The sequence below is a fragment of the Mytilus edulis genome, chromosome 12 (genome assembly GCF_963676685.1).
Source record: "Mytilus edulis chromosome 12, xbMytEdul2.2, whole genome shotgun sequence".
NCBI classification, from domain to species: Eukaryota; Metazoa; Mollusca; class Bivalvia; order Mytilida; family Mytilidae; genus Mytilus; species Mytilus edulis.
The window spans coordinates 8,680,336-8,692,398 of record NC_092355.1 but is presented as its reverse complement, the minus strand read 5'-3'; the positions used below and the strand labels follow the sequence as shown (position 1 = coordinate 8,692,398).

The following is a 12,063-nucleotide window of genomic DNA, read 5'->3' as shown; positions in this document are numbered from 1 at the left end:
AATGCTTCTGGTTCCTCGGGAGTTATCAACCTATTGTTTAGTAACTAACTGACTTCCGAAGAGGCAAACTTGCATTTTATGAAGGACCTTCCCCCCTTTTCTACTTCTCCTTGACAAAACGAAAATGTACGAGTCGAGAACATCTGAACAATTAATGAATGGAATACATACTACAGACAACATGTTAAACGACAAATTTTAGGGCACATCACTTTGCAACCACTCATCAGTAATTTTTATTGGTAAATGCACGTTTATAAATGATTACTGAAAACTTTTCAAAAATACGGAAAATTTGATAGTTTGTTACTGATTGTGTCAAAAGGGGGTTGGCATCTATGAGTAAGTTATATTCTTTGACAGTCCATGACGTTAAAATACTAAATCCCTGGGATGTGTTTTAGTTGATTTAAGTCTCCAATGCATGATTTTTTATCCTTAATTTTTTGGGGCTTTTGACTAGCTTTCAGTAACTGCAAGTACTCTCAAATTTTACTTTCTTGTTAACTTTTAATGCTTTTTTTATTTATTGAATGTTTACTTAATTAGGGTTATATTTCATCTCTCTAATTTTAATATAAACCAGCTTTGATAAGGGTTTGTTATGACTATAAATTCTGTTCTATGAACTGCAAAATTATTTAGTTTGTAAAATAAATATTTCAGTTTTACTGTATACCTTACAACAAAATTATTTTCATTTAACTGTGTACATTATTCTTTTTGGCAGCATTTTGTTCAGTTTTGTTTTTCTGAAATTCTATAACATATAACTATGGTGGCCGGTTAAGGCCATTTCGTGTTTTGCCTTTCATATTCTATAGGGCGAAATCGCGAAGTTGAAAACGCGAAACTGAATTCCCGTTTTCGACTTCGCCTTTTCCCATTTTTATACGACCGCAAATTTTGAAAAAATTTTCGTCGTATATTGCTATCACGTTGGCGTCGTCGTCGTCGTCGTCCGGCGTCCGAATACTTTTAGTTTTCGCACTCTAACTTTAGTAAAAGTGAATAGAAATCTATGAAATTTTAACACAAGGTTTATGACCATAAAAGGAAGGTTGGTATTGATTTTGGGAGTTTTGGTCCCAACATTTTAGGAATAAGGGGCCAGAAAGGGCCCAAATAAGCATTTTCTTGGTTTTCGCACCATAACTTTAGTTTAAGTTAATAGAAATCTATGAAATTTTGACACAAGGTTTATGACCACAAAAGAAAGATTGGGATTGATTTTGGGAGTTTTGGTTTCAATAGTTTAGGAATTAGGGGCCAATAAAGGGCCCAAATAAGCATTTTTCTTGGTTTTTGCACAATAACCTTAGGTTAAGTAAATGGAAATCTATGAAATTTAAACACAATGTTTATGACCACAAAAGGAAGGTTGGTATTGATTTTGGGAGTTTAGGACCCAACAGATTAGGAATTAGGGGCCAAAAAGGGACCCAAATAAGCATTTTTCTTGGTTTTCGCACTATAATGTTAGTATAAGTAAATACAAATCTATGAAATTTAAACACAAGGCTTATGACCATAAAAGGAAGGTTGGTATTGATTTTGGGAGTTTTGGTCCCAACAGTTTAGGAAAAAGGGGCCCAAAGGGTCCAAAATTAAACTTTGTTTGATTTCATCAAAATTGAATAATTGGGGTTCTTTGATATGCCGAATCTAACTGTATATGTAGATTCTCAACTTTTGGTCCCGTTTTCAAATTGGTCTACATTAAGGTCCAAAGGGTCCAAAATTAAACTTAGTTTGATTTTGACAAAAAATGAATCGGTTGGGTTCTTTGATATGTTGAATCTAAAAATGTACTTAGATTCTTGATTATTGAAGTTTTTTTGGTCCAGTTTTCAAATTGGTCTACATTAAGGTCCAAAGGGTCCAAAATTAAACTTTGTTTGATTTCATCAAAAATTGAATCCTTGGGGTTCTTTGATATGCCAAATCTAACTGTGTATGTAGATTCTTCATTTTTGGTCCTGTTTTCAAATTTCAAATTCTACATTAAAGTCCAAAGGGTCCAAAATTAAACTAAGTTTGATTTTAACAAAAATTGAATTCTTGGGCCTCTTTGATATGCTGAATCTAAACATGTACTTAGATTTTTGATTATGGGCCCAGTTTTCAAGTTGGTCCAAATCAGGATCTAAAATTATTATATTAAGTATTGTGCAATAGCAAGTCTTTTCAATTGCACAGTATTGTGCAATGGCAAGAAATATCTAATTGCACAATATTGTGAAATAGCAAATTTTTTTTTTAATTAGAGTTATCTTTCTTTGTCCAGAATAGTAAGCAAGAAATATCCTATTTGTGCAATAACAAGAATTTTTTTTAATTGGAGTTATCTTTCTTTGTCCAGAATCAACTTAAATCTTTGTTATATACAATATACAATGTATATACACTTTTTACTACCAACTGATAAATTTAAATAATCTTTACCATTCAGTGATAACAAGCAGTTTTTTTACATCTTAATATTTTATGATGTATTTAAATGAGTAGTTATTGTTGCAAACTCCATTAGAAATTTGAATTGATATCAGTTTTGAAAAAGGGAAACGGGGATGTGAAAAAAAAGGGGGGGGGGGGGTTAAATTTTTCTCATTTCAGATTTCATAAATAAAAAGAAAATTTCTTCAAACATTTTTTTGAGAGGATTAATATTCAACAGCATAGTGATTTGCTCAAAGGCAAAAAAAACCTTTTAAGTTCATTAGACCACATTCATTCTGTGTCCGAAACCTATGCTGTGTCAACTATTTAATTTTAGATTTAAAAAGTTTGAAGAAGAAATCTTTAATTGATTTGTAAAATCTTGGCATTTGTTTTGTGTAAAAAAAAACCATGTAATGTCAAAAATTTGATCACAATCCAAATTCAGAGCTGTATCATGCTTGAATGTTTTGTCCATACTTGCCCCAACTGTTCAGGGTTCGACCTCTGCGGTCGTATAAAGCTGCGCCCTGCGGAGCACCTGGTTACGATATGCATGTTATTATAACATCGCATTTAAAATATAATTGGATATATACATCTATTGTTTACATGTGTATATTAGTAGATTAATTATGTTTTAGTCATGTAGTTGATATTGTATTTAGAGAGCCTTTATAATATTTAAAATTTGTTTAATCCAAATGAGTTACTATCTTTAAATAAAGATTTTAGTATTATTATATTATTATTATTTTTATTATTATTAATATTATTATTATTATTATTATTATTACTAAATAAATTTAAAAACAGATGCATTTGTATTAAAATGCCTTTGAGTATACAATTTGCTTGAAATCATATTTTGGACATTTTAAAATATATTTGTTGATTGACCAGATTGAGTTTCTCTATTTGTTTTGTTCATCTGGTTCTGACACGGGGAGGATTGTTGTTATTGTCTACCACATTCAACAGTATATCCCTTGTGCCTTGGTGTCTCCTGTAGATGAACAAATTTACCTTTTGTTTAAATTAAAAGAACATGCGACAGGCTTAGGATATCTTTGCTAAGATCAACCTACGACAGTTTTGAGGCGAGGTCTTAGATAGTCCTAAGAGGATCATAAGACATGTCATAAGATATTCTAGTATCTTATAACAGGTCTTAGGATAGCTTGGCGAAACCGTCCCAAGTTTGAATGGACAAAAGTCTAATCTCCACAATTTATTAAATTTTTAAACTTTTTTTCACACAAGCTAATTTAAATATTAAAATATTTAGATTCACAACAAGAGCATTAAATGAAAGATTATGTATTTTAAGTAACCATGGTGATAATAATGATTAATTTTATTTATTTTAAAATGTTCAAACTAAAAGTTCCAGAAAATTATATATTCAAAGGCATTTTATACAAATGCATCTGCTTTTAAATTTGTTCAGTAATTGTCTACAAATAATGTAAAGAAATTGTTTAATTTATAAAAATATTTAAAATACGTCACAAATATGAAATTTATATGACAATCATTTGAATGATTTATACTTTGTAGTCTTGTCTCCAATCATATTTAAAATGTTACGTTATAAGAACATGCATATCGTAGAAACGCGAAAAGGGGTAGTCAACTTAGTATTTTCGCCTTTCATATTTTATAGGGCGAAATCAAGAAGTCGTTCGACTTTGTATTTTCTCGTTTCAGCTTTCCTGTTTTCTCCCTATAAAATATGAAAGGCAGAAATGTGAAATGGCCTTAACCGACCACCGTATATAACCCTTATTTTACTGATTTTGTATTTACAGTTGTGTTATAGATCAATTTTTTTTGTTCAGTTTACATGGTGTATATTCCCTTGTGTAAATATGTCTTTTGATTGAGTTGAGCCATTTCTATTGATATTTTACAGTGTGTCTTTTTTATGTTGTGATGTTATACTATTGTTTCAGATATTGGCGAAAGTTGGTACCTATTAAAACGTTTAAACCTGCTGCATTTTTTTGCATGTGTCCTTAGTCAGGAATCTGATTTTCAGTAGTTGTTGTTTGTTGATGCGGTTCAATAGTGTTTCTCATTTCTCATTCTTTATATAAATTAGATTGTTGGTTTTCCTGTTTGAATGGTTTTACACATGTCAATTTTGGGGCTCTTTAAAGCTTGATGTTTGTTTTGAGCCAAGGCTCTTTGTTGAAGATCATACTTTGACCTTTTTAAATTGTGACTTGGATGAGAGAGTTGTCTCATTGGCACTCATACCACATCTTCTTATATCTTATAGAAGGTCCTGACATGGAAAATGTGAAATAATTCAAAAGGGAAAACAAACGACTAAATTTGATATAAGGCTTATTATTGTTATTATTGTTATGAAGTAATTACCTTTTACTTTCACAAATAATGCAGATGCTTTTATATATATATGAGGGAAGATAGGACCTTTATTGGGACTCCGGGATCGGGTGTTTTTAAGCTTGGGATTTCATAAAAATTCAGGATGATGTCATGGTCACATTTCAAAAGCACTTCTATCATAATATAGACATAAACTTTCAGCCAACCAGAAGACGTATTAAAAGTAAAAAAAGTAAAATATAAAATTCTGCAATTTATTTTGTAAATGTGACAATTTTAGGGCAGTGGAAGGTTTCCCTTATTTTGGAATTATGTATAATATCATACATGTCATATATGCAAAAATATCCCTGAATTAATTGTTATTTATTGAGTGAATTTTTTAAAATTACTGTATAAAAAGTTAATTCATTACAATCATGAATGTATCAATCTGAAAAGTGTACTTTGGTTTCATTTATTTTCGTGGTTATCAATTTTCATGGATTAAGCAAAACTTACATGTTTGTTGATCATTTAATTTCGTGGTTCACCTGTACCCCAAAATCCATGAAAATTAGTATCCAACAAATATTAATGAATCTACAGTATATGTTTTCAATGCTTGTGCACCTGTAACGGATTCTATTTATCTAAAGAACTTTGCTCCTCATGTTTTTTAATTTATGTCAGATATTCGAAATCCTCTGGTTTTATCCATCTAGTGCCCATTAAAAATTTTGCCCATTAAGCCCCATTTATCTTTTCATAATTTTATTACATATAGTTTTATAAGTCATATTTGAAAATCTTACAAAATCCTTGTTACTTTTTCATTGTTTTTGAATGATAAATGATGACAATGTTAACTGTATGAAAAATCTAGAGAGAGATTTTTCCCGCCAAATTTTCAATGGCATATATCTCGAAAACAAGCACACGGACCCCTAAATTTTTTCGGCTTTTCTAGTTTCTTTATTTATATACTATCAATTTATAATCGTCTTTTAAAAAGCTTGTTATTTTGAAACAGAGTAGCGAACATCCTTAACCATTAGCTTTTATCGTTCTTGAATTATGTCCCTTTATAATATTGTTGTAGGAATGTGGTATGAAGAGATGATCAACAATAGGAATAAGTCTGTTGTACGTAGTATGGGATGGAACGCTGATGGACAGAAAATATGTATTGTTTATGAAGATGGTTTGTATACTAATTTTAGAAAAATAAAAACATCAACAAATTTTGGGTTTGATCATTTATTTATTTATTTTATAAAAGTGCTGAGGACACACTTAATTTATAAGGTATCTTTTTGAAAGCTAATTATGAACATGAACAGAATGACAGATGGTTGAATTTAATAAATTAAAGGAAAGTGATTTCATTTCATACAGTTCATATTTATTTCCTTGTTACATATATTTTGTCATTGAAAAAGATAAGTCGAGATTGACTTTCCAGCTGTTTTACAAACATATCTCATGCAGTACAATATTTCTCCACTCTCTAAAGTTATAAAACACTCTATAATTTATTTACAGGTGCCGTCATAGTAGGATCTGTAGATGGTAACAGGATATGGGGCAAAGAATTAAAGGGACAACAGCTAGCTCATGTTGCTGTAAGTGCCATAATTAAAATATTTAAGTTCAACAGCTATGGGATCAATTTTTATATACTGAGACTAATTTAATAATACTGAAGTAACTAACTTAATTCTGTTTCTAATGAAAAGCGAAAATATTTTATGTGTTGTTTATTTGCTTCAAATTCCAGATTTAGATCATATTGAGAAAATTTTATTAATTGGTAATATAGAAAAAGTTGCTAAAAGAAACTGTAAATAAAAACATGCCAACAGATTTTGCCATTAAAGCCACACAATTTAACCTCTTGAAATATTACCACTTTACATTGTATTCACTGTAAATCAAATAAGATGGATTATACATATGAATTAAAGGAGATGTGGACATCAGTGTTGGCAACTTAAGTTTTGTGTGCTATCTTTTTTATTTTTTTCATACTTTAGTGGTCAATTGATGGGAAATTTGGTTTTTGATATGACAAATATTACAAATCATGCTGTATTGTTTTTCAGTGGTCTGCTGATGGGAAGATTTTGTTGTTTGGTATGACAAATGGAGAGGTACATATTTATGACAACACTGGAAACTTTATTGTAAGTATACAGTTTGTTTTACTTTATTTTATGTTTTGACACATTAGAATAGAATATTGTTCATTGTGTAACACAGCAAAATTTATGGTTTCTCCATTGAAAGTCAAGTTAAATCAGATATATCGTTTATTGTATATTGTTGCATTTGTTTGTAAGTCTTCTAATTATGTGTCATGAAATTGACTATTTTATTGTTTCAAAACTCGTCTGGTGTGTCTGGGACCTTTACATTAACTACCTTATTGTATATATATTTTATGTTTTCAGTCTAAGGTACAAGTTTATTGTCTGTCTGGTGTGTCTGGGGCCCTACGCATTGCAGGATTACAGTGGTACAATGGTGTACATGGCTATGTAGAACCTAACTGTCCAAGTCTGGCTATCTGTTTTGATTCTGGTAGATGTCAGATCATGAGAAGTGAACTAGATGAAAGTAAGTCAACAAAACATGAGACTGAGAATCATAAATCCAGCCAATATTAAAATTTAGTCATAAGGTTGCAGCATAAATGTTGATTTCAAAGGAATATTTGGATACATTTATAAATCGAAAGTATCAGAAATGATAAAAAATAAAAAGTTATTTTCGTATATACTTTTACTAATTTAGCTTCATAATTATTGTTACTTTATTATTGCGATTGTAAAACAAAAGACAACTATGCAAGATGATTTATAGCAATTTCAGGAAATGTTCCAAACAAATAATTAAAAATGTAAAATACAACGTAAAATTATCTTTAAGAATTCTGTCCTGTTAATTTTTTTTACCAAAAATATTTATATGTACCTTGAATCCTACTATTATAAACTGTCATATTTACTATTAAATCATAATTTCAATTCAATGGGAGGTAACTTGTGTTTTAATTGTTTAGATCCAGTACTGATAGACACAGGTATGCAGGTGCAACAGATAGCCTGGAACCATACTGGTTCTGTGTTAGCAGTGGCTGGGTCACAGAGAGCAATGGGACAAGATAAAGAGGTCAATGTGGTCCAGTTCTATGCTCCATTTGGTGAGGTAAGTACACATTGATTTTGTTCTTGTTATTGGAAGGGAAATATTGCACAGTAACACAACATGGCCTCTTTTTCTAGCTTGATTTTAAGATAGTATAAAAAAGAAGATGTGATATGATTGCCAATGAGACAACTTTCCACAAGAGACAGAATAACACAGAAATTAACAACTATAGGTCACTGTATGGCTTCAAACATGAGCAAAACCCATACAGCATAGTCAGCTATAAAAGGCCCTGAAATGACAAATGTAAAACAATTCAAATGAAATAACTAACGGCCTAATTTATGTACAAAACAATAAAGAAAGAACAAATATGTAACACATCAACAAACAACAACCACTGAATTTCAGGCTCCTGACTTGGGACAGACACATACATGAATAAGATAAATGGCATTATCACAATTAATCATAGCTTTAATTGTGACAAGACAGTAAATGAAGGCTTTTTGATTGTAAAAGTCACTAAGAACTGCAGTCAGTTATAAGTCAAGAATCCAGTAACTCAATTCAGCAGAAACTAGGGATATCAGTAGGTCTAGGGTAACAGTTACTTTCCTTTAAACAAATTCACTTGTAATCCATTGTTGGTAGAATAGGTCTTTCAAAAGATTTTCTCTACAGCCTCATTCTTTTGTATATTGTATGCTTATTATATACAATTAGCAGGTGAAAATACATCATAAAAAGTTTTGGGTGTGAATTTGAATCTGATTTAATCCACTCGCAGAATAGAAAATAATAGAAACATCTTAAACATACATACAGAAATAAAGACCCATAAATTCAAATTTTAGGAGCATATTGTAATATTAAAGTATTCTGAGATCAAATTTTATTTAAGAATCTGTACATTATCTTCCAGCATTTGAGGACACTGAAGGTACCAGGTAAACAGATAGCCTCATGTTCATGGGAAGGTGGAAGTTTACGTATAGCTTTAGCTGTCGACAGCTTTATTTACTTTGCTAACATAAGACCAGATTATAAGGTAATTTATAATTAAGAGCTTCAAAAGAACTATAAAATTAATGTTTAGAACATGAAATAATAAACTTTTCTGTTTACACTTTTAATTTTAAGAATTGATACTTGAATATACAATTGAGAGGATGATACATAGTAAACTTTAACAAAACAGCAACCTGGAAACATAAATGAACCAAAATATACATCTTTTGGGTACACCAAATTAAAACATGTCATAAGTGTTCCTGGAGACTTGATTTGTCTATTATAAACTTGTGTTACCATAGCTACATCTGAAGGCTGCAGAAAGATTATCAGCAAATGTATTAAATTTTGGGCCATTATGATATTACACAATAGTCAAAAAATGTTGCCAGTAACCTATGAATGACATTTTCCAAGCACAAAATTACTAACTTCTTGAATTGAATTATTGTGGACACTGTTTGTCACAGTCAAATATTTAAAAGATTGTTTATAGGTGGCATAACATTACATCAGAAAATTTAATTTTAATTTATTATTAGAATTTAATATTTAATATGTTATCTATGCTTATGGAACAAAGAAATATGCTGTTTGTGTATTTCAGTGGGGATATTGTTCTGATACTGTGGTATATTCCTTCACCAAACCAGAGAGGGTGGAACATTGTGTTATATTCTGTTTGTGTATTTCAGTGGGGATATTGTTCTAATACTGTGGTATATTCCTTCACCAAACCAGAGAGGGTGGAACATTGTGTTATATTCTGGGATACCAAAAATGGAGAGGTATTATAACAATACAATTAGTATACAAACATTTCAAACATTTCAAACATTTCAAATGTTTCAAGCATTTCAAATGTTTCAAGCATTTCAAACATTTCAAACATTTCAAATATTGCATGCCTTTGATAGAACCATTCAGGTTCAAACATTTCAAACATTTCCAATATTTCATGCTTTAGAAGCATTATGATTCAGGTTCTTATATTTACATAAACGGGCAATTATTACTATGTTTAAATAAAATTATTATATTCTAAAAAAAAATAATAATAAAAGAAATTTTGTTATTTTAATTTCAGAAATATGTAAAGTATGTTAGGAATTTGATTGCTATCACTGCCTGTGGAGATTACTGTTGCTTAGCAACCAAAGCTGACGATTCAACCAACCAGGTTTGTTCTTAGATTTAGAACTTTGATATCAATAACTTGATTCCACATGTGAATCTCTACTTTGCTTGAATGCTTCTTACTGTGAAATACAGAAAAAGTAGAACTTACTATTGAGATGTTGATAAATCAGAAAAGAAATGAACTTTGATCAAGCTTAGACTTATGCATAAAGCCATACTCATCACAATGCTTCTTAGATTACACAACATAAATTTTAAGCTATAATTTTGTAACTAAATAGCAAGTTAACTAGTTTATTATTCACCAGTATATGTTAATATTGTGTTATTCCATTGGAACCCCTCTAGACTCTAAGTATGTTGAGATTGACCCTGTTTTTATTTTTCAGTATGTATTAGTACTGTGTAATTCCATTGGAACTCCTCTAGACTCTAAGTATGTTGATGTTCATCCTGTTTTATTTTGCAGTATGTTTTAGTGTTGTGTAATTCCATCGGAACTCCTCTAGACTCTAAGTATGTTGAGATTGATCCTGTTTATCTGACTATGACGAAGACCCACATCATTACAGGATCAAAAGAAGCCTTCTACACATGGCAGTTTAAAAATCCTAAGAAGTTATCTACCCTTGAAGTAGCAGGAAGGAGAAGGACAGGTACAGAAAGGTCAGAACATTTATCTTTATCAAATATCCATGAAAATGTTAAGTTTTCAGCAATACACGAAAAATTGACCAACAAAAAATATTTTTTCACCGTGATGCTATAATAATTCCCCCGACGCTATAATTATTTTGAAGATGCTATTTTACTTGTCCTCAATTTTGAACTTTCATCTATTATCGATTATGATCATAAAAATTATATCACCTTTATTTGTAATCCCCTTAAGTCGGACACTAAAGGCAATTAAGAGATTAAATAGCCAGGTGTTAATTGCCCTCAGGGTGATAACTGTTTGGATGCGAAAATCCCAAGCTGACACTCGTGACATGACTAATACCACGTGTCTGCAATCACCAATTTCGACATGGAAAAATGCAATCACAAAAACAATTCGAAATCTATGTTTTGTATTACGAAATTTCAAAGATTAAAAAGATTTTTTTTTTTAAAAGATCGTTTATTTGTGCAACTCTCCAAAAAATACTTTCTTTCTCTTCTGGTAATACGAGAGCGAGAATTTTGGTTTTGAGCTAAAATACGTTTTATACTTCTTTAAAAAGTGATCATAATTGGCTTAAGTTTATGTTTAATGCATTTAATGCATTAAAAGCGTCTTATTCATTCACAATCTCTTGTCAAACAATGTTTATTCTTGGACTCATTTTCGTAAATTTTTCTACGGCCGCCATTGCACATTTTTGTGTAAACTACGGATCGGAACCAGACCAGATATGACAAAAATCCGCATTTTCACGATAATGACAACAGACAGACAGTAGACAGAAAAAATATACCAATAGAGAAAACTACGCATTAATAGACTATTTGTTAGATAACTTTTAAAAAATACATATCATTTTGATGTAAAGATAAGAAACAACAAGGACTAATTCATCGAGTGCCATGAAACAATGAATTTCATAAACATGATAAAAAAAAAGTTTTTAAATTGATTGATTTTTTTTGCTACTTTTGCTCCTTTATCTTTACTTAATATAATATAAAAAAATAGTTAATTTTGTGTAATTTTGTGTAATAGATATTTAGTTTTGTATATATACAGGTTGCACTATAATGAACCATTCATTCATTTGACTTTAAAAGTGTTGGGTAACTGAAAGCACATATTTCTTTTTATTTGGCACAAGAGGAAAAAAATAATTCTGTAACTATAATTGAATAAAGAAAACATAAACTGAAACAACTGTTTTTGTTGTTATAGTTTAATTGTATTCTCAGTTATGAATTGAACAATATAAACTAAAACATATAAAGGAAATAGAGCATCAACGCGACGCGACAAATGACATTAAA

At 30.3% G+C, this 12,063-nt stretch overlaps 1 protein-coding gene across 4 annotated transcripts in view; it reads left to right on the top strand.

The window, feature by feature from the left end:
* Positions 1–12,063, top strand: part of LOC139499626 (WD repeat-containing protein 35-like) — a 33,993-nt gene that overhangs the window by 5,689 nt on the left and 16,241 nt on the right. For 2 of the 4 annotated variants that reach the window (XM_071288369.1, XM_071288367.1), the window contains exons 5-14: positions 4,395–4,406; positions 5,879–5,980; positions 6,322–6,401; positions 6,882–6,962; positions 7,230–7,395; positions 7,841–7,986; positions 8,855–8,980; positions 9,639–9,731; positions 10,031–10,123; positions 10,553–10,749. In XM_071288369.1, coding sequence (XP_071144470.1) covers positions 4,395–4,406; positions 5,879–5,980; positions 6,322–6,401; positions 6,882–6,962; positions 7,230–7,395; positions 7,841–7,986; positions 8,855–8,980; positions 9,639–9,731; positions 10,031–10,123; positions 10,553–10,749 — 1,096 coding nt within the window. The remainder of the gene's footprint in view (positions 1–4,394; positions 4,407–5,878; positions 5,981–6,321; positions 6,402–6,881; positions 6,963–7,229; positions 7,396–7,840; positions 7,987–8,854; positions 8,981–9,638; positions 9,732–10,030; positions 10,124–10,552; positions 10,750–12,063) is intronic. The other 2 variants (XM_071288370.1, XM_071288368.1) reach the window with 1 other exon arrangement.